Raw genomic sequence first — 23,516 nt, 5'->3', positions numbered from 1 at the left:
CAGGAACGATCCTCTTTACTTAACCGATTGGGTATGATGAAAGATCTGGAACATGGAATGAAAAATTTACTTGCTAATCATTCTGATATCAAAAAGTCTTTTTCCGATGGTAATGATCAGACAGAGCCTGTAAGCATTACTGGCCTGGAAACGTTCTCTCTGAGTTACAAGGTCTGTTGCATTCTGGCGGTCCTTGGACATTTCCTATCATAGTTCTTTCTCAGCAATCCATTCTAACTTTGGTACATGAATAGGTACAATGGCCACTCTCCCTTGTTATTTCAAGAAAGGCCTTAACAAAGTACCAGTTGATTTTTCGCTTCTTGTTTCATTGTAAACATGTCAACCGCCAACTTTGTGGTGCATGGCAAGTACATCAAGTATGGTTTTGTGTTTCATTCACTTAACATTTTTTGTTTTGTTCCTGTTTTGTTCTAAGTTAACTACTCTTTCTCATTGGAGCATTTGCTCAATCTATATTAACTAATTTATTTCAAGGGAGTCCGCGGTCTTAACATATTAGGAACACCCATCTCCCGATCGTCAGTGCTCTGCCGCAGCATGCTTAAATTTATTAATAGCCTTCTACATTACTTAACATTTGAGGTAGGCTTCAGTCCTTGCATTTGTAGTATTTTGATTTTATTAGAAGTTTGGGGTATCAAAGTGCTTCTTTTAGTTCGTTGTAACAGTACCTGTGCCTAAATTTTCAGGTACTTGAACCCAATTGGCATGTGATGAATGATAGACTTCGAACTGCAAAGAGCATAGATGAGGTCTCCTCTTTATTCCTTTGGACTTGCTATGTTATAGATACTTATCGTAAATTTACGACGAATGTTTTTCTGTATCTAACAGAACGATTTTTTTAATGGACGAGGCGTGACAGGTTATCCAATACCATGATTTTTTCCTTGAAAAATGTCTGAAAGAATGCTTGCTTCTTTTGCCTCAACTTCTCGAGGTCAGTATGCTCTTTACCTTATCTATCAGACATGAACACTGTACAATACTTTATTATGAGTTGATTTATGTTTCTCATGAGAAAAATCAAAGTCACATGCAATTACCAAGGGAAGTGTTTGCATTTCAGTTTGAATACTGTTTCTTTTGATAAAGGTCCATCATGTTAACTGGGTACTGTGAAGGTTGGAACTCAACATTTTATTTGCTGCTTGCACTCCTTATTGTCATCTTGGTAAGATTCATATAATATTAGTCAAGTATATGCCATGAACTGAAAGTCACTATTCATCAACAATTACATATGGATCCTCAGCGACCATATCTCAATATTCATATGTATTGTGTGGTTTTGTTCAGACACTTTTTAGTCTTGTTAGTATTGCTTGGAACACAAATAAATGGAAATTTTCTTTTATCATTCTGTAGTGCTTGTTTCTGTTAAAACCATTGGTGAATATTGAGACCAAGGCAGCATATGAGCGACACAAACTTAGGCCAATGTGAATTACTATGTATTTTGTGTGTTCCCTTATAATGTGTTCACCTAGAAGGATGTCCTGTTTTTAAAAGAGTGATGTGCCAGAGACATGCTTCAGATTCAGCAAGTGGGTATGTTGACACATCTTTTAGGAAAACCTCAATTACGTTTCTATTTTATGTTTTTCGATTTTTATGTAGTTCTATGTCATTTATCTGTAATGCTTTTCTAACTTCGTGCTTATAAAGCAACTAAAATTTATACTTTTTGAAAAAGATTACGATTTTATTAAAGATGAAGAGGTATTACAGCCAAGGGGACAAGGTGTCCCACAGATAACAACATTCTTACATAGCCATTCCAGACTCTGTCATAGCAGGTAGACTGTATGTTTGCCGTATTACAGTGGCTGTTAGTATAACCTACGGGAAAGGGACAACCTAAACTTGCATCCTGTCACGCAGCTGTCCAATGCATAACAAGATAGGAACTCCAGATTAGCCCGAGATGACTGGCACTTTACCCTCCCTGCCCGCTCTTTTTGCAAGCTTGTCGGCTTCCTCGTTCGCCGATCTCAGCTTATGCTACAATGAAGGATTATTGGCTGAGACTAAATCTCTAATTTCATCAATTATGCCTGCTAATTTTCATGGTCCGGATGTCTTGTTGCTGGCCCAAGCAATGGCGTTAAAGGAGTCCCTTTCCATAATTAAGGGATCCGATCTAGCATTTGGATACCACCTTAAACCCTAAAACAAGGCCTGTGCTTCTGCCTCATTTGCATCGTAGACACTAACGGGCCCTGAAAAAGATAAGATTTTCTGGCCATTTGAATCACGGAATATGCCTCCAATTTGTGCCCTACCCGGATTCCCTTTAGAGCTGCCATCAATGTTGAATTTCACCGATTCGGGAGGAGGGATCCGCTTTGGGGTAATCTTGATAATGAGCCCCCTTTCCACGATGATTGTTTGCCAGCCTCTTAGAATCCAACTGACACTGGAGGTAATCATAAGCTTGTCTCCTCTACCCCATGATATCGGATCAATCTTTATGTCCAAGAGATTTCTATCCTTTTCTTTTATTTGCTCCTTGAATATTCAGTCGTTCCTTTCTTTCCATACATGCTATATCATGGATAGAAGAACCAATTTTCAAATGATTTGTCCCCCTTCTCCAAAAGGGCTCGCGTTCCAGTTTAGCTATGATTTGTGGACATGGACACGAGTGTCGTGTGTCGACACGGACACGGCAAACCCCCAAGCTTTAGAAACGGGGACACGGCTAAAATAGAAAGTTTATGTAATCGTGATATGTGGATATGGATCTGTGTGTCCAGTTTCAACATGGATAAAAGTTGTCTAAAATAGGTAAACACAATATTCAATAAAAAAACAGAATGTCACACTTGACGCGGTACAAAAACATGTCCACACACCCACATTAAGTCTAACACTTCCAGCAATACAAGTAAAAGTGTCCAAAGGAGTGTCGACACGGGTGTCGTGTCGGACACGGCAGGACACGTGAGTCGGCAATAAATTCAAAGTGTCGGCCAAATCATAGCAGTTTAGTAATATCTTCTTGATGGAGTCTGGAAGAACCCAAGTTAGGCCGAAGCTTTTGATGATGCTTATCCATAAATAGTGGGAGAAAGGGCACCCCACCAAGAGAAGGTCCAAGGTTTCTTCGCTTTTGTTGCATAGGACACACATGCTAGCGAGATGGAAATGCCTCCTCTTTATCTGATCACATGTGCTGATTCTCTTCCATGCCACCGTCCATGCAAAGGCTGTAACCCGAGGGGGAGCGGCAAATTTCCATATTTTATTAATCTTGGAGGGTGCTTGGTTCATGGTAGCCAACCATTGGAAGAAAGATCTCACCGAGAAAGATTCTTGGGGGTCCAGTGTCCACACCCTACAATCCTCCATATTCGGAGAACAATAATAAGAGGATAAAGATTCATATTAGCTTTGTTGCTTTTTGTATATAGCCTTGTTCTTTTTGTATATAGTTTTGTTGCTTTCTCCTTTTTGTTCTTTCGTTTGACCATCTCGGTCTCTTTTAAAGAAATTCTTAACCATTAAAATAATAATAGTAATAATAATAATATGAGGATAAAGATTCAAGGAGGGTGGTAAGTGATGGCGTCTGGATCCGGGTCTGCGATCGCGCGGTCGGTAGAGGGCCTCCGCGGGGTCTGCAATCACAAACAAAAGGGGGTCAGGGGGTCCGGGGTGGGTCCCGGACGACCACTTCGACACCCAAGTCAGATCCTTCGACCAGTCAATATAAAGAACAGCTAGAAAGGGAGGGGGTTTTGATCAGGGTTACCAGGGCCGGTGCGCGGGGACATTTCTGGGTGCATAAATGAGTGAGTCGGAGGGGACTAGCAGGGAGGGCAGGATGGGATTCCTGGCCTCCTCTGTTGTTGCCTCGCCTCTTTTTCCGGTATTGCGGGGTGGAGGATGGGTGAATTCCCTGCTTTCCGGGGCAAAAAGAAAAAGGTCCTTTCCTTCTTCCTTTCCCTCCCCTTTTAAAGGGAGGTGTGCGGCCATTTTCATCATTATGGAGGGAAAAACTTCCTTTGCAGGATTGGGCCGTCCCTCTGCCTCGCCGGCGCGCGTGGCTTTGGCGGCCATTTCCTTCCCTAATTTGTGATGATGAGGCCTGGGTGGTGAGAGGGCGACATGTGTCATGAATGTGTGGTCTTTGCCGTTTTCCAACACCCTTCTTCATGACGGTTGGGCTCTGCTCGTGCATGGATGACACGTGGCGATATCTGGGAGCATAGCCGTATTTGTGCCCCATCATAACTCCCCCTTACTCCTTTGGTCCATTGAATGGGCCAAGGGAGTAACGTTTTGTTCGAGCTAAGTCATGATGAGGATATTTACGAGGACTCCGGGGTGCGAGGAGACGTGCCGTTTTATCCGGCGGCTGTCCTTGGGAAGCGGCAGCGTCGTTAGGAAGGCTGCGTTGTCTCGAGGCACCAGGATTTCTTTCCCGAGTTTAAAAGAGGGGAATTACCCTGGTGCCTTTTTGTGGCTCTTCGTGGCTCTTCTTCTTTCCTTTGCGGTAGGGGTTCTTTTCGTATATTCTTCAGCAACATGTCTGGCTCTTCTTCACGAGTTAGGGGCAAGGCCTGTTTCCTCCATGAGTCGTCGAGCGACCCTGACTTGTCTTCCGATCCGGGGGAGGATCTCGCGGCTCGTCGGAAGAAGGCTAAGAGGGGCCCGGGCGCTTCGTCGAGCTTCCCCCCCTTCGCCTTTCTTCCCTGCTTAGGAAGGACAGATCGTCCAGGTCCCGCGTTGCCCGGGAGTGGTGGTTTTTCTCTCGAGCCTATCGTTAGGGAACGGAACTAGGCGGACGTGTTTCGAAGATGGGTCAGGAGATCGAGGACTTGAAGCGGGAGAACGAGGTTCTGCAGAAGAAAGTTCATCTTCTCAACGAGCAGCTGTTGGAATACGAGGTGGACCCCCTGCTGGAGACCTCTTGGGAGGAGGAGGGGAACTCCTCTGGAGAGGAGTCGTTCTCCGATTAAGCTTTGGCTTTCTATGTTCTCCTGCGTGTCTATCCCCTTCTCTGGCGGGGATTTCTGAGGCCTGCGTGCCCTGTGCTGTTTTTTTTTTTTTTTTGTTTTCCTTTATTTTTGTAGGCCTATAGGCCAGGAGGATGTCAATGGGTAGTTTATGTGTATTTGGGCCGTATCTCTTAATGTTGTTCTTGGCTTGTGATGGAGAATCTCTGTTGTTCTTGGCCGTATCTCTTAATGTTGTTTTTTTTTTACTTTGAGCGATTGTTATTTTCTTGTTTTTGGCAGGAGAGATGTCTTCTTCTGGTGACGTTGGTAAGGGGAAGGAGGTTGCGGCGGTGACAACGGGCTTGTCGAGCCGTAAGAAAATTCCTTCTGACTTTATGGCTGCGGCCAGGCTAGGTCGGTCGCAAGCGAGGCTCGCAACATCTATGCCTTCCAGCCCCTCTGGTCGAGCGGTTGGAGAGAAGGGGCCGGTTGGTTCCTCACCCCCGGGGTCTGAGCATCCTGCCAAGAGGGTCGCCGGCCGCGTGGCGTGTCCTTCAATCTTTGCGGAGGACGTGCCAAGTCGGATGGAGGGGGCGGTAACGACCAAGCTTCTTCTGGAGCGGGCGGAGCTTCCCCCGCAGAGTTTCCAGGTGCGAGGGGAACTGTTTAAGCCTGGCTGGAGGATTGGTGTTGAGGACAGCGTTCTTGCGAATCCCCGGGTTGGGGTGGAGCTAGGGGTGACAACTGCCCTTCCTTGTGACGAGGCTGAGCTGAAAGGCTACGATCGTAGGGCCCTGGGGGCTCAGTATTTTCAATCAACTTCCTGCGTAAGTAACGAGTGGCCGGTTTTCTGATGGTATTTTTCTCTCCTCGCTGTTTTCGAGGTTGTATGTTGGAAGTTTTCTGATAACTTGCCTTTTGCAGTCCCAAAGTTATGCCAGGAGGATGGTGCAGTGCCTTCTTGAGGATGAGGCTGAGATGAGTGCTGTGGGGGAGCTAAACCGGCAGTTACGCGAGGAATTGGACAGAGCCCGGGCGGAGAGAGCGACCTTTGATGACACCGTTGCTCAACTCCGGGAAGATCTCCGGGTAACTGTGGAGGGGAGGAGCCGTGCGTCGGACAAGTTGGCGCTGGCTCGGCGAACTCATGCCCGGGAATTGGCGAAGGCACGGGAATGGCGCGACTCTGCGGAGTTTTTTAAGGCTGCGGCTGCGGCTGCGTTCAGCGTGGATATTGAGATTGATGCGTTTGCTGAATGCCGGCGGCGCGTTCAAGAGGTCTATTCTTCCTTCCCTCTCGATAAACTGATGCATGAGTCTGAGGTTGATCCTTTGCCGGTACCGGCGGAAGTGGTGGAGCCGGTAGGAGAGGGGGCCCAGTGATGTTGTGAATGCCTCGGGGGGCTTGCTCTTTTCTTTTAATGTTCCTGGTTATTTGGTCTGTAATAACTTTTGAACTACCTATTTTTTTGTTTGGTATGTAACCGTATTGACATCTCTGCATATATACGATGCGCCGCGAGGTTTTCGAATGTTCCTCAGGCTTTTGCGAATTTTGTTGGTGAGGGTATTCTTAGTGCACCCCGTAGGGCGTCTGTTTATGGGAGGACTATCTTCCCCTCGAATGATCAGTTCGGGGTTAATGGGTCCCGCCTGCCCTTAAAGGGGGAGGTCTTTTTTTTTCATGGGGAGCGTTTTAGGGTATTCTCGGGGGGATCGGCCCCGATGTTACCTCTGTCTCACTCCCTGTTTTCTTTCGGGTCCCTCATTTATCGTGGGCCGGAAAGTGGAGATGTACGCTGCTTTTGTAGAAGTGCTTTTCCATTAATTTGTTGACGACAATACATCTTTGCTTCTAGAACACAAAAAAGGAAACCAAAACACTTGTCATATTTTTAAAAGAAAGACACGGAACTTACCCTGTCGTTTTACTGATAGAACTTTCGGAGGTTGTCCATGCTCCAACTGCGAGGGACCGGGGTCCCATCGAGGCGTTCTAGTTGGTAGGCCCCGGGTCGAAGTGCTCGAACGACTTTGTACGGTCCTTCCCATTTGGGTGCGAGCTTACCCGTGTTGTGGGGGTCTGATACCTCTGCACGCCGTAGCACCAGATCTCCGGGTTTTACCGAACGCTTTTTTACCCGGGCGTTGTAGTATCGTGCCACCTTTTGCTGGTAGGAGGCGGTTCGGAAGAGGGCTTGCTCTCTTTTCTCGAGCACGAGATCGAGGTTGTTCCGGAGGAGTTCGGAATTTCCCTGCTCGTCGTAATTCGCGGTGCGGAAGCTGGGAGGCCAATTTCTAGCGGAATAACCGCTTCGGTCCCAAAGGTTAAGCTAAAAGGGGATTCTCCAGTTGCGGTCCGTGGTGTTGTTCGATAGGCCCAGAGGACGCTAGGGAGTGCGTCCAGCCAGTTTTTTCCGGCTTCTCCCAATCTCTTCTTGAGACTTTGTAGCAAAATCCTGTTGGTTACCTCGACCTGCCCGTTGGCCTGCGGGTGTGCTACGGAGGCGAAACGGTGTTCGATGCTTAGGCTATCACAGAATCTGCCAAATTCGGCGCTTGCGAACTGGGGACCGTTGTCTGTTACAAGGGTCTTTGGAATGCCGAAACGGCAAACGACGTCGTGATAGAAGAACTTCTCCGTCGCTTTGGAATTGGGTTTCACCACGGCTTTGACCTCAACCCACTTGGTGAAGTAGTCGATGGCGACGTATAACATTGTATGCCCCCCGGGGGCCTTGGGGAATGGTCCGAGTAGATCCATGCCCCACATGGCGAAAGGCAGGGGTCCTGCTATCGCGGTGTACTGTGTAGCCGGTTGGTGGGGGGTGGTTGCGTACCTTTGGCATGGGCTGCATTTTTTGACGAATTCCTTGGCGTCCCTAAGGACCGTGGGCCAGAAGTAGCCGTGCCTTACGATTTTCTGGGCTAGGGTCCTGCCGCCTCCATGGTCTCCGCAGATCCCTTCATGTACTTCTCGTAGCGCGTAGTCTGATTCGGAGGGTACCAGGCATCGGAGGTACGGTCATGTGTATGACCGTTTGTAGAGCCTGGGCCCGTGGACCACGTAATGGGCGGCTCTTGCGGTTAGGCGCCGGGCTTCCAGCTTATCTGCGGGCAGTATACCGTCTTTCAGGTATCGTATGATGGGGTCCATCCAGTTTGGCCCCGGTGGAATCTCCAGAACTTGTATCTCGTCGATGCTGGGGTGGGGCAGGATTTCTGTGAGCACGGTGCCGAAGTCATGGGTCTCTTCGGCGGCCATTCTTGATAATGCATCCGCTCGGTTGTTCATGTCTCGCGGCACTTGGAGGATCTCTACCTCTCCCATCCCCTGCAGTTTCTCTTTTACCTTGTGGAGGTATTTTTTCATTCTGAAGCCCTTGGCTTCGTATATTCCGTTTACTTGGTTAACGACAAGCTGTGAGTCGCTATACACTTTCAACTTGCCCGCGCCGAGCTCCGCGGCTAGACTTAGTCCTGCTAGTAAGGCTTCGTATTCGGCCTCGTTATTGGAGGCTTTGAAATCCAACCTGAGGGCATATTCCAGTGTGAACTCTTCTGGGCCGTGGAGGACCACTCCCGCTCCGTGTCCTTTATTGCCGGCGGAGCCGTCAACGTGCAGGATCCAAGGGGTCTCGCTGTTCTGTTCCGAGGAGTCCTGTATCCCGTCGTCGCAAACCGTGTGCGCAGTGGGGCCCCCGCCGCTCCCCATTGTTGCTGGTTCTTCGGCCGGGGCCGTGAATTCCACTATAAAGTCAGCGAGGGCTTGAGATTTGATAGCCGGCCTTGGGCGAACTTGTATGTCGAACTCGCCCAGCTCGACGGCCCAACTTACCATCCTACCCGAGGTCTCTGGTTTTTGGAGAATCTTCCTGCGGGGCTGGTCGGTTGGCAGGACTATGGGGTGGGCCTGGAAGTAGGGGCGGAGCTTTCGAGCGGCACTGACGACTGCGAGGGCGAATTTCTCTATGTTCGAGTATCGGATTTCTGCACCGTGGAGAGTCTTGCTCACGTAGTACACAGGGTGTTCCTTTTTGTCGCTTTGTTTGGCCAACACCGCGCTTACTGCTGTGGGGCTGACGGCCAGATATAAAAATAGCTCTTCCCCCGGCTCGGGTTTGGCGAGTACGGGCGGTGTCTGGAGGTATTGCTTTAGAGAGTCGAAGGCCTCTTGGCAGGCCGGGGTCCATTCGAATTCCCGTATGTTTTTTAATTGTTTGAAGAAGGGTTGGCACTTCTCTGCTGATTTGGGCATGAATCGGCCGAGGGCCGTGATCCGTCCTGCGAGCCTCTGTACTTCCACTGCTGTCGTCGGGGGTTCCATGTCTAGGATGGCCTGGATTTTTTCTGGGTTGGCCTCGATCCCTCTTTGGCTGACCATGAACCCCAAGAACTTTCCGGAAGTTACCCCAAAGGCGCATTTCGCGGGGTTCAGCTTCATTCGGGCTCGTCGTAAGGTGTCGAAAGTTTCCTGAAGGTCGGAGATGTGTCTGGCGGCTTCTAGGCTTTTTACCAGCATATCGTCGACATACACCTCTACGTTCCTTCCAATTTGCGTTTGGAATAGCTTATTCACGAGCCGCTGGTAGGTGGCGCCTGCGTTTTTTAACCCGAAGGGCATGACAGTGTAGCAGTAGACGCCCTGATCGGTGATAAACGCTGTTTTCGGGATGTCTGGCTCGTGCATTTTGATCTGATTGTAGCCTGAGAACGCGTCTAAGAAGGTGAGAAGTTCGTGTCCGGAGGTGGCGTCGATGAGTTGGTAAATGCGCGGGAGGGGATAGGGGTCTTTTGGGCAGGCCCGGTTGAGGTCAGTGAAGTCTATACAGGCCCGCCATCCTCCGCTAGCTTTCTTGACCATCACGACGTTTGACAGCCACTCGGGATACCGGATTTCCCTGACGAATCCGGCTTGTAGCAGTTTTTCCACTTCGGCCTTTATGTGAGTTTGACGCTCTACTGTGAAGTTCCTCTTTTTCTGCCGGACGGGTTTAAGGGCGGGGTTCACATTCAACTTGTGGACGGCCATTTCCTTGGGTATCCCGGGCATGTCCTTGGCGGACCATGCGAACATGTCTCTGTTTATTCTGAGGAAGTTGATCATCTGGTCTCGCAGGGGGCCTGTTAACATGGAACTTATCCGGACTTGTCTCTCCGGCTGATCTTGGGTCAGGGGGATGGAGTCTAGCTCCTCGGCGGGCTCTCCTCTGATTGCGCGAGCCCGCTGCCGAGGGTCTTCACTGCCGATTGTGAAGTTTTCGGCTGGGGCGTTGGTTCCTCTCAGGCTTGCCGCGTAGCACTGGCGTGCTATCATTTGCTGTCCCCTGACCTCTCCTACTCCGTCCGGAGTGGGGAATTTCATCTTGAGATGGGGGGTGGAGACTACGGCTCCCAAGTCTCTGAGAGCAGGGCGCCCAATGATGGCGCTGTAGGTGAACGGTATGTCTACGACCAGGAAGGTGGTCAGGATGGTTTTCTGCAAGGGGTACGCTCCGAAAGTCACGGGCAAGTCGATCTTGCCGTCTACCTGTACGGATGCCCCGGAGAAACCGTAGATGGAGTATTCCGCGGGTCCCAGCCTTTCCCTGCCGAGCTTCATTTCTTCGAAAGTTTCGAGGTGTAGCACATTGACGGAGCTTCCTGTGTCCACCAAGATTTTTCCTATATCGAAGTTGGCGACGACTAGCCTGATGACCAGTGCATCGTCATGCGGGACTTGTAGCCCGTCGAGGTCTTTGTTGGAAAAAGTGATGATCTGGTTTTCATGGGGTGGATTTGTTCGGGCCTTCTTGGAAGGTATATCCATGGAGAATACCCGTTCCGCGTATGCCCGCCGACCGGCTGTTGTCGGCCCTCCCGCCGCGGGCCCGCCTGCGATGATATTGATTTTTCCTATGATGGTAGGCGGTTGCTCGCGAGCCTGTGGCTGTTCGGGGGGCTCGCCTTTTCGGGGGCGCTGGTGGCGGCTCGTGTCGTGTCCGCTGCGGGATCGGCGTCGGCTTCGTGAGTGATGCCTACCGGGGGATCGGTGTCGGCTTGTGGACCGGCGGCGGTTTGGTGACCGATGCCTACCTCTGGGTTCGTCGAGCGGGCGCTGGGCCTCGCATGGGCTTTTGTCAGGACTCCTGAGGTACTGGTTTAGGTGTCCTTCTTCGGCCACCCTTTCCAGCTGGAGGCGGAGGTGGAAGCAGTGGTCAGTTTCGTGGTCGTGGTCCCCGTGGAATTCGCAGAATTTCCTGGCGGACCTCTTCTTTGGATCTGTGGCCATTTTCTTGGGGGGGGTCAGGAGACCCTGATCCCTAATAGCTGATAGGACGTGGGAGAGGGGGAACTTTAGCGGGGCGGTTCCCAGCCTTTCGAAGACGGGGACAGGGTTACGGCCTGTCTGTCTTTCATCGGTTCGTGGCCTTATGGCCCTTCGGCCGTCGCTTTTTCTCTCGTCGGGGCCGGGCCGATTCTGTTCTCGAGCGCAAGCTTCTTCTGCTCGGACGAACTTATCAGCCTTTGATTCAAGCTCCTGTAGGTCCCGCGGGGGCTTGAGGGTGAGGTGCAGCTTAAGATTCGGATCGGTGGTGGCATGCTTTAGTGTGGCGACCGCTATCTGGACGTCCATGTTGGAGAGTTGGGCCAATTCGGCGTTGAACTTCAACATGAAGTCTCTTAGGGTCTCGTTTCTGCCTTGGCGGAGGGCTAGGAGGGCGTCCGCAGGATCATGGAGGAGGCAGTTGTTGGCGAACCTTGTGCTGAACTTTCGCCCGAATTCGTGGAAGGATGCGATGGAGTCGGGCTCCAATCTCATGTACCAGTCGTTGGCGGTTTTTCTTAGTAGGGATGCAAAGGCTCTGCACATGAATCCATCCGACGCGCCTCGAAGCGTCATTACTCTCTTGAAAGTCTGGAGGAACTCGAGGGGGTCCGTGCTCCCGTCGTATAGACCGAAGCGGGAGAGGTCTATGCCTGCTTCTGCGGGGGTCTTTAAGACCTCTGAGGTGAACGGGGATGCCGTTTCCCTTTCCCACTCATCGAGGATGCTGTGGGCGTAGGGTTTTTTCATTTCTAGTTTTACCTCTCGGATTTGCCTTTGCAGGTCCGCTATTGGATCCAAGCTGGGCGGTTGTGCCGAGGTTGCAACTTCTTCTGCCCGAGCCACGGGCGGTTCCCGGAGACGGGTATCTTGGACAGGGGGGGGGCGGCTGTTAGTAACCTGTCTCCCGCCGCCTCGCTGGTGTCCCCCGGCTGCGTGGGGCAAGGGGCTATTTGTTGATGGGGATGGCGTTTTGTGAGTCGGCGCTCGCTTTCGCCGGGGATGTCGTTCCCCTGACTGTTCCTCGTTGCCTTCGTCGTAGGCTTCTGTCCGGTCCTGTGTCGTCCCGGGCTTTTTCGAAGCCGGAAGAGGCAAACGCTGGAGTAGTTCGTTGCGAAGTTCGTTGAACATCTCCATGGTGGGGACCATCTGCGGCATGCTAGAGGAGGGTCGGGGTCGGTCCGAAGGCGGTGAGTCTCGCTCTTGGGAGCTTGAGGAGCTGGCTTGTGCGCGCTGGGCCTGACTCCTGGTTATTACCCCTGTTTCTGGCTGTTGGGTGTGGTTTCTCATCGCCATAAGGCGTTCAGTTACTCGACAAGGTCCCACGGATGGCGCCAATATGATGGCGTCTGGATCCGGGTCTGCGATCGCGCGGTCGGTAGAGGGCCTCCGCGGGGTCTGCAATCACAAACAAAAGGGGGTTAGGGGGTCCGGGGTGGGTCCCGGACGACCACTTCGACACCCAAGTCAGATCCTTCGACCAGTCAATATAAAGAACAGCTAGAAAGGGAGGGGGTTTTGATCAGGGTTACCAGGGCCGGTGCGCGGGGACATTTCTGGGTGCATAAATGAGTGAGTTGGAGGGGACTAGCAGGGAGGGCAGGATGGGATTCCTGGCCTCCTCTGTTGTTGCCTCGCCTCTTTTTCCGGTATTGCGGGGTGGAGGATGGGTGAATTCCCTGCTTTCCGGGGCAAAAAGAAAAAGGTCCTTTCCTTCTTCCTTTCCCTCCCCTTTTAAAGGGAGGTGTGCGGCCCTTTTCATCATTATGGAGGGAAAAACTTCCTTTGCAGGATTGGGCCGTCCCTCTGCCTCGCCAGCGCGCGTGGCTTTGGCGGCCATTTCCTTCCCTAATTTGTGATGATGAGGCCTGGGTGGTGAGAGGGCGACATGTGTCATGAATGTGTGGTCTTTGCCGTTTTCCAACACCCTTCTTCATGACGGTTGGGCTCTGCTCGTGCATGGATGACACGTGGCGATATCTGAGAGCATAGCCGTATTTGTACCCCATCAGTAAGACTCACAATTTCTTGGTCTTTCAGTTTACACCTAAGCCCAGGGGTCAAAACTATCCCCCCTCTCCAAGTAGTCACAGACTCTGGCTTCCCTACGGTGGCTAATTGGAATAGGCACGGAAATGCATGGCACAACCTAGACTCTTCTAACCAGAGGTCTACCCAAAACTTTGTTCCCTCCCCCTTCCTACCTTATATCTAACAAAATGTTCATACTGAGTCTAGACCGACAAATGGAATTCCATGCACCCGAACCTTTACCTACATACAGATCTCTACTCTCCCATTCTCCCAATCCCATCCCATATTTATCCCCTATTACCTTATGGCAGAGAGCCTTTTTTTCCTCCCCAAATCTCCATAGCCATTTTCCCTAGAGGGCTTTGTTTCTCAACTTGCCGCCATATTTTTTCAATTGACAGAACTTGTTCCACCTAATAAGATGCTTGAGCCATTTGTTTGGCTCATTTCCTTCCCATAGGAAACCCCTTTGCAGCTTTAATATCTTCTTGGCCACCTTTCTAGGGAATTTAAACAATTTCATGAAGTACATTGGGAGATTGGAGAGGGCCACCTTTAGAAGTGTTATCGTGCGTGCAAGAGATAAATACCTTATCTTCCAGGTTGCCAGCTTTCTTTCCATGCTGAAAAAGCCAGCAGGTTCTCCATTGAGGATGATGGAGAAAGAGGATGATGACACGCATACTGTCATCTGGTGTCTCCATTTAACTCCAAATTCCATCCTTTCTTGGATGTAGTCCAAGAAGCTGTAGTCGACATGGTCGTAAGCTTTCTCCAAGTTGATTTTGCATATGAGGGCCCAGCTTTCTTCTCTCTTTATATTGTCAATGATTTCATTTGCAATAAGGATTCCATTTTGAATGTCTCCCAGAAACAAAAGCACCATGGAATTTGGAAATAATCTTTTCCATCATCTCTTTAACCCTCTTGCAAGAGCTTTGGCCAAGATTTTGTATATACCATGTAAGATGTGCACGATGTAGTATTGCTTTCCTTTCCCAATATACCTCTCCTATGAAACTCATCCACGAATGCCATAATATCCTTCTTTATTGTCTCCAACTACTTTTGAAAGAAAGCCATAAGAAAGCTGTCCGGTCCCGATGCTTTTTCCTTTTTATGCTCAAGATCGCATTTTGAACTTGTTCTTCCAATAACTCCCTCTCTAACTTGTTAGATTGGTTTTCTGCTAATCGTGTGAATTGAAGCCCCTCCAATTTCATTCTTCAGTCATGTTCCTTTGAGTATAGGTTGGAGAAGTCCTGTATGGAGTATGGACAACTCTTTGATTCAGTCTTTGTCTTCCGCCAATTTGTCCCCGACCATTAAACAATTAATAGCATTGATTCTCCTTCTGGCACAAGCTATTTTGTGAAAAAATCTTGTGTTCTTGTCCCCCGTCTTGATCCATATAGCTCTAGATTTATGCTTCCAACTAATTTCTTCCATTCTTAGAAATTTTGCTCGTATTCCACTTTCATGGACTCTACAAAAGGCCTATGTTCTTCTAATCTGTCCGTATTTTCAATTTCATGGAGCACTTGGTGATGCAGATTATAGGCCAATAAGAGGCATATTTGCCCATTAGGATTTATTTCCATGTTATTTAGTTTCTAGGGTTCTTATTTCCATGTTTTTAGTTTCTAGGATTTATATTTCCATGTTTTTAGTTTAGGGGTTTATTTTCCATGGAATTTTATTTCCATCCCATCAGCTATATATAGGCCTCATGTATTAGGGATTTTAACGTTTGATGAATAAGGATCGATTGGCTAAATTCTAGTTCTAGTTCTCCTACTTCTAGTTCTCCTTCCTCTATTCCTCTTCTCTTCTCCTATTCTTCTTCCACTTCTCCCTAAATTCTTCTCTTCTCTTCTCTTCTCTTCTCTTCTCCTATTCTTAATCTACTTCTCCCTAAATTCTTCTCTTGTACTTCTAATCTTCTCTTCTTCTTCTTTCTCCTCTTTCTTCCATTTCCCTTCCTGGTTCTACACCAAATTTGGTATCAGAGCAAAAGATCCAAGTTGTGTCATTCGTCTGTTGCTCAGATCCGAGGTGCCGTCGTTAACACGCCCTGCAAAAGTTTCTAGCGAAACAGCCCAGGTACACACAAAAACCCATACTTAGCCTTTTCTTCTGTAGAAACCAACCTATTAGCTTTTCCCCTAAACTCTTATTCCATACAAAAACTCTAACCTAAAATTGTTTTGTTTCAGTCCCTTAAATCTATCCCGAATCGCCACCAAAACAAACAGTCCAGCCACCCATCTCCATTGAAATCTCAGATCTACACCCATCATCCTAACCCCAAAAATACCCAACCCCTTACTTCCCTTCATAGCCAACCCAATAGGAACCCAAACGCCACCAAAATTTCCACTCGAATCCATCTCCATCAAAACCTACCTTAACCTTTACCTTTTCCCTCAAGCAATTTCCACCTTTTCTTCTGTCCATAAGCCAGCCCCAAACTCCTCATCAACCTTCAGAAAACATTTTGTCCGAGGAGTTCTCACACTTTCCGGCAAAGTTTCTACGACAAACTTGCTCACCAAAATTGGTTATGGATCTGTCGGCCGAATCCCGTAGCCCTGATGCAAGGATTAGAAGAAAGTTGCAATAGAAGAGGAGTTCTGTTGCAATAGAAGAACACTACTGTTGTTGCCGTATTGCTTTGTTCCGCCAAAAGGGGATTCTTGGGTGAGTACGCAACTTGCACAACAAGTTTCACCATGCCTTAGAAAACAGATTACGTAACTTGCTAAAGTTACATCTTGCTACCTTTTAGAAAAAAGGTGGGGTCTCTTAGTTGGTAACCGAAAAGGCAGGAATATTGCTGGATACCTAATTTCCTTTGCCTCATAAAAGTACCGAGATGACAGGAAAGTTTCTGGGTCAGTAATTTCCATGCCTTATCAAATTACTGAGAAGATAAGTACTGACATGCTCAATACCTTTCTAAAAAGCACCGAGGAAACTTTCTATTTCAGTGATATGCAGGGAACCACGTGTAGCTTACTTGAATAGAAAGACCTGCAAACACAGATAATAAAGTAGTTGCGAAATAAAGAAAGAGTTCTGGGTATAAAGGGAAAAAGGTAACTCCATCCCTTTTGTGTTAGAAAGTCAGTCACGTGAACACTTCATTGACCACCTCATTGACCACTTAAACTAAAAAAAAAGTCTTTCCTTCTCTTATACGGAACCACTAAGCAAAGGATATTTCCAACCCCTCTTTTCCCCTCGGGCACCCCCTTTTATGTTATTTGGTCTTATAAAGCACCCCCATTCTCCCCTTGACACCCCTTGCATCAAGTAGTTGACGTGACCAAGACTTGTCTGTCATGTGAGCTACTTTAAAAAAAAAGGAATCACCCCCTTCCCCCCGTCCTCTTCCATTAGTAAAGACCTATTAACCCCGCAGTTTTTACTCCTAGACACCCCTCCAAAAAATCAGAAAAAATAAAAAAACATGGAAATAAGAATCCTAGAAACTAATTAACATGGAAATAAATCCTAAAGGGAAAATATGCCTCTTATTGGCTTATAATCTGTATCATTGGATCACTCCATCACCGAGTGGTTTCCACGTAGATCGCAGCAGCAATCCTTCTCTTTAGTTTACTTGGAGTATAAGGTAACTCACTTGCTGGAGAAAAAAAATTAAAAGAAAGAAAGTGATGTTCACACAACATCTTGCAAGGGTAACTATCTTTCAACAAAGGCAGGTTACTAGTTGGGGGATAGGAATCGTGTCACATACACAATAAGCATTCTCCAATGAAGGCAGTTACCAATTGAAGGGAGATAAGGTAAGATATTGCTTACTTTATTTTTCCTTTACTTTTAGAGGTAAAGACAAAAGGGTATTTTCCAACCCCAACCTTTTCTCCTTGGGCATCCCTTTTGTATTAGTTGGGCTTATAAAACACCCCCATTTATCCTTGATGTCTCCTTGGGCACCCCTTTTGTATTAGTTGGGCTTATAAAACACCCCCTTTTGTATTAGTTTGCGAAGTTTACAAAGTATCCCATGCCACCAACATGGCTCAATGATGTCTCACACGCAACACCGAGAACGCTTTGCAACCACTCTTTAGAAATGAACATACCCATACAATTTCAGCTCTTCTTCTGCTGACTAATGGACTTGCAAAGTGTTAGTTTCAAAGACATCCGCGACTCTGCACACCAAGATGCCACCACTTTGCTAACATTCAAGCTTTTACCAACTCTACCATAACTGAAGGCGTTTCCCGTTCTTTTGTGCATTGCCACATGCACTAGAAATTCATTAACCATTGCCACAAACGCTGCAATTTGCTGCAACTATGCCAGCACAGACACCAACTGTATCATAGCTCATTGACAAGCCCTTGCATTCACAACTAGCTCTGATCTGCCACTTGATACCCATCTGATACCAACTATCAAAGCACACTCTGAATTCATAGCTTGGACCATTTTGCTCTGATACCAAATTTGATGTAGGACCGGGAAGAGAAACAGAAGAAAGGGGAGAAAGAGAAGAATTAGAGAAGGCAGGGAAGAAGAGTAGGTTATTTCGTGTAACTATGAGAGGACAAGCTCAGCATTATTGGAGACAAATGGAGACGAAGCGCCCTCACTTAGGCAAGCCTCCATTCTGTCGATGGGAGGAGGTTCGTGGGGGGTTTCTCTACGCTTATGCGAAAGTAGCTCTTTATCGGTACGAGCAGAGGATAGTACAAGAAGAGGCAGCTCGTTGTGAACAAGAAGCCACAACCGCCGTGAGAGAAAAGCTGCAACCCGTGGTGCACGAGAAGCCGAAATTGCAGCAGCCACCAGATATTAAGAGCGTTGCATGCGTGAGTCGAATTTGCAGAGCCACTTCACTACTTCCCCCATACCACTTGTTGATGATATTATTGAGGAACTAGATGCTAGTGTTGATGAGATCATTATAGTTGAGTCCTTGATTACGTCAGATACAGAGTCCATGATGGCAGATACAGCGTCAGAGATGGCATTTATAGAGCCAGAGACTCCAGTGATTGATGAGGCCGACGCCGACGATCAGGGCGATTCAGAGATTTTCCTAGGATCGATTGCCGAGCATCTAGAGAGACAGCTTGACACTTCCGCAGTCGAGATTAGTGTTTTAAAACTCGGTGACTCGGCCTGGAACTTGGCTGAGTCGACGCGGATTTGAAGTTGCCGCGTTTTGGAGTCTCAGACTCGCCGAGTCCTGGCCTAGTTTTGGCCATTTCAAACACCTCGTTGTTGCAATGATGTCAAACCCATGAGATTGTCCCGAGTAAAAGAATAAAGAAAGGGGCAAATACATTATTTGACTTTTATGGGGTAGTGTGCACTGAAATGTCACATCCAGCCTCCTTTTGCTTTTTTCATTTCTTGGTTTTCCATCTTTTTTTTTTAAAGTTTTTATGTATATTTCACAAAAGAGTACATCTTCTATGTAGAGTTGTTCACAAAAGAGTGCCTCATTTTGGCCGTCTCTAGTCATGTATGCAGGTAGACAGGGATATGACCTCTCTTTTCATTGTTTTTTAAAGGATGCTGGTGTTTAACACAAACTCACCTTGTCTTATTATAATCAATGGGCTGTTGAGGCTTCATGGAAATTGTAATAGCTTTTGACAGCTGATTAAATAATAAAAAGACAAGGTGAGTCTGTCTCATTATTAAACAATGGTAATGTGAATATGATAGCTAGTAGCTCCCACATGGTGATGATCTTTACCATTCATTTGGTGTGCCCTACTTGGTTTGGATTTTTGTATTTTCTTCATTTAAAAATTACGACACATTGATCGTGTCAACCGCGTTATTGGCCGTGTCTGCGCTCTGTCGACAAGTATTTTCTTCGGCCGCGTTCCGCGTCAGATCCGCATTTTTAAACACTGGTCGAGATAGATATTGTGGTAGAGCCACATGAGGTTGATCCATTGACAGAGTCAACTGAGCATCGTCATGAGTCAGAGGTGGGTGACCTGACTGATGAGCCATTACTTGAGACAGATGATCGAGAGCATATTATTGAGGATTGCCCCTATCTTTGAGCCGATTGAGCAGATTGTCAAGCTTTGTGCTGACACAAAAGAGCTTGTTACACAAATTGATCCGGTGGTCTTAGCATTTGCAGAGATTGGTTCAGCTCGGCCAGATGAAACTACAAAACAGAGTATTATTAAAAAGTTTTGCCTAGGCTTGGTAGAGATTGACCTTATAAATCATGGATTGATGCTACCCATGGCCATCACTCTAGTACAGGAGGAGTACGTTTCTATATTCCCCGTCGCATTACTTGTCAGGGGAGGTTCATTTCTTTATGGTCCTCCATGGATGATGTCTTCTATATCACTACACTCGCGTTCCATACCACTTTTACAGATATCACGAGCATCATATGGCATTCACGGCTATGGTGGATTGCGACTCATGCTGCTTGAGTGGGTCGTCTACGTATTTGATCCAGGTGGACTTGAACTCGAGGGCGAGTTCTTTTCAAGCAGGGGAGAATGATGGCCAATAAGAGGCATATTTGCCCATTAGGATTTATTTCCATGTTATTAAGTTTCTAGGATTCTTATTTCCATGTTTTTAATTTCTAGGATTTATATTTCCATGGTTTTAGTTTAGGGCTTTTATTTTCCATGGAATTTTATTTCCATCCCCTTGCCTATATTTTTTTGAAAAATGACAATTTTATTCATATAAAAAATTAGATTGGGGAAGATTTTTTGGAATCCCATTGCATGCCCGCTGGGGAGTTTGTTTGGAACTGTTATGGAGGTGAAGATGGAGGGTGACAAACCTGAAAGCATGGAGAATGCGAAGGTCAGAATCTTCACATCAGAGTGGGCATTTTTGAAATCCGTGGTTCATTTGAAGGTTGAAAATCGATAATGCTCAATTGGTATCGCAGGTGAATTTGGGGATGAGACAAACCTCGCGGCTAACACCGGTGGTCAGCAACATGTGACCTACCCGTTTGACGAGGGTGACGAACTCGGGCCGCAACGGAAGATGGAAAGGATGAGAACGGAAAAAGGAATAGAAACAGGGGATCCGACCTGGAAGAACTGCCTTCGGATCGGACAGGATCTAACGATCCTAACATCTCAAATGCTGATTGGTGGAGGGAAAGAAAGAGAAAAGGGAAGGAACCGTTGGATGGGGAGTTCCAGATAAGGGGATCATAACCGTTGGTTCAAAATATGACCTCGGGCGGGAAAGGACTAACGTCAAAAAGAATGTCACGAGGCCTGGGAACGTGTCGTACGGATGTGATGTGTTGGGGGAAAACAATTGGCGGGATGGTGGTCAGACGGATCGTGCAAGGGCGGCATCAGAAGAATCGATCGGCACCGTCATTTCAAACTCTATCAAAAGTCGAAACATCCTGGAAAATGCGACACGTATAAACCCATCACAGAACGTGTATGTCGGGGAGGATATAAGTGGCAAGCTGAAGGTTATTAACAAGGCACGTACAAGCCATACTACACCAGAAAGCCAAAGCCAGCAAGCTAGCTAGCAGCATATCCAGTTCCAGATCCTCCAGCATGAGTTTTTGATGCTATTTATGAAGCTATTGATGCAGCTGCCTATGGTTCCTTAAGGCTAATGGAATGAAGGGACCCTCCTTAATAGATGAGGGGAGAGCCTTTGATTAGTAGGGGGAATGGTTGTAGTGTGTTGGTGTGAGCCCCCCCGCCCCCCCCCCCCTCCCCGCCCCCCCTGCTACTATTAGTAATGAGGGTTAGGGGGGAAGGGTTTTCTGTCTGGAATTGGAATCCGTCTTTCTTTTTCCCTTCATACTTCGCCATCAAAGACAATGTTACATATACTAGGTAAATGATGAACGAGATCGACGAAAGGGAGAAGGAGAATACAACTGCAGCTTAAGGCAAGGTGAGGGGTAGTGGGGATCTGGCACGCCTGTGTTGAGGCAGGTGCGTGTAACGGCGCCAGGGAGGGTGGTGGTGGTGGTTGGGATCGGAAAGAAAGAAATTGGCGGTCAAAGATATGCGCAAGGTCAGGGGGCCATAGATAATGGCTATAATCGAAACAAAACTGTCCGGGGTAACGAAGAATATAATCAATGAGATTTGGGGAAGGTCGAACAGAAGATGGGTGGCAAAAGATGCACAAGGAAATTCTGGGATGCGAAATTTATCAAACCTCATTTTGAATTGTGAGATGATAGATCGTCTACTTGAAGGCGCAAGATATACATGGTCGAATAATCAGGATAGACTGATCATTAGCAGATTGGACCGGGTTCTCATATATAAGGAATGGGAGGATATCTTCCCTCAAATATATCAGCGGGCATTGCCAAAGCCAATGTCCGACCATAATCCGGTGATGCTGGAACTGGCCCAATTCACTAGTGGTCCAAGGCCATTCCGCTTAGATATGGGATTATGTGATTCGAAGGAGTTCAATTCTAAGATTCCTGAATGGTGGGATGGGGTATCACCAAATGGATGGAAAGGTTACGTACTATGTGAGAAATTCAATGCACTCAGCAAAAATAAAGGATTGGGCGAAGCAGGAGAAACACAAGAATGAACACCGGAAGACGGTTATAATGACAGAACTTGAGGTGCTGGAGGGTAAAGAATCCTTGAATGGGTTGGAGGAGGATGAATGCCAGAAGAGGGTGGAATTGATGGTGGAATATGAGGAACTTATTCGAAGGGAGGAGATTAGTTGGCGCCAAAAGTCACGTGTGGGATGGCTGAAGTAAGGAGACAAAAATACTGTTCTTTCATCAGATGGCCAATGCGAGACAAAGGATCAACTCGATAAATTGTTTGCGGGTGAGAGGAAGAATGGTCGAGAACAGGGAGGTCATAAAAGATCATATCATTGATTACTATACAATTTTATACACGGAAAAACATCGATGGAGACCAAAGCTCGCGGGGTTGCCCTTTAAAAGAATTTCGAATGACAGAAGGGAATGGATAGAAAGACTGTTTTCGCTGGAGGAAATCGAGGAGGCTCTGAGAAAGCTGAAGAAGGACAAGGCACCTGGCCTGGATGGATTTCCATCGGCTCTCTACCAGCATCACTGGCCTGTAATCAAGGACGATGTCTTGGTCTTGATGAAGGAATTTCATGAGAGGGGAAAGTTGAATAGAGCCCCGCCAATACCAACTTCATATCACTGATACCAAAAGTGGAGGATGCCATTGAAATTAAAGATTTCCGGCCTGTCTGCCTGGTTCACAGTCTATACAAATTGCTCGCGAAGGTGCTTGCACTAAGACTGAAGGTTATGGGGGATATCATATCCAAATTTCAGGGTGCATTTGTGCAGGAGAGACAGATTCTTGATGGAATCCTCATCGCAAATGAGATTCTGGATACAGCCAAACGGGAGGGGGAGCAGGGAATAATCATCAAAGTGGACATGGGGAAAGCATATGATCACATCGATTGGAGCGTGCTGAAATATATCATGAACAAAATGGTATTCGACACGAAATGGAGAGGGTGGATGATGACTTGCATATCCTCAGCGTATTTCTCTATTCTAATCAATGCAGTACCGGAAGATTCTTCAAGTCATCCCGCGGTCTCAGGCAAGGCGATCCCTTATCTCCATACCTTTTCATAATGGTAGCTGAAGTGTTGAGTCTCCTACTTAAAAAAGCGGGTGAAAAAGGCTATATTATTGGGCTTAAAGCATATCGTAATTCCGACACTGTCTCTCACCTGCAGTTTGCCGACGATACAATGGTTCTTTTAAAGGACGAGGAATCACAGGTTATAAATCTCAGACGGCTATTCAGGTGGTTTGAGATAACAACGGGCCTAAGGATAAACTTCTCAAAAAGTGGAATTGCAGGCATTAACCTGAAAGACCATTTGGTCAGAAAATATGCACAAATTCTGGGATGCACGGTGAGTAAATTACTAATGATTCACTTGGGCCTCCCCTTGGGTTATGGGATCCCCAAGAAGGCATAATGGGACACAGTCGTGGAGAGGATTGAAACAAAGCTAGCATCGTGGAAGAAGAAATATCTATCGTTCGGGGGTGGAATCACCCTTATTAAGACGGCTTTGTCCAATATGCCTGTATACTTCATGTCATTGTTCAAGATACCCGCCAAGATTGCAAGCCGAATTGAAAAATTACAAAGGGAGTTTCTATGGGAAGGGGTTGGAGGGGGGGGGGGGGACTC

At 47.4% G+C, this 23,516-nt stretch overlaps 1 protein-coding gene across 1 annotated transcript in view; it reads left to right on the top strand.

The window, feature by feature from the left end:
- LOC143854963 (gamma-tubulin complex component 2-like) overlaps positions 1-23,516 on the top strand; it is a 55,523-nt gene that overhangs the window by 19,690 nt on the left and 12,317 nt on the right. The window contains exons 15-19 of the mRNA XM_077365116.1: positions 4-171; positions 255-380; positions 499-606; positions 714-776; positions 890-964. Of these exons, the coding sequence (XP_077221231.1) occupies positions 4-171; positions 255-380; positions 499-606; positions 714-776; positions 890-964 (540 nt within the window). The remainder of the gene's footprint in view (positions 1-3; positions 172-254; positions 381-498; positions 607-713; positions 777-889; positions 965-23,516) is intronic.

This window comes from Tasmannia lanceolata, unplaced genomic scaffold, assembly GCF_043159265.1.
Source record: "Tasmannia lanceolata isolate RefF3 unplaced genomic scaffold, GAP_Taslan_0.1 ptg000003l, whole genome shotgun sequence".
NCBI classification, from domain to species: domain Eukaryota; kingdom Viridiplantae; phylum Streptophyta; class Magnoliopsida; order Canellales; family Winteraceae; genus Tasmannia; species Tasmannia lanceolata.
The sequence above is the reverse complement of the archived record's forward strand: the minus strand, read 5'-3'. Positions and strand labels throughout refer to the sequence as shown.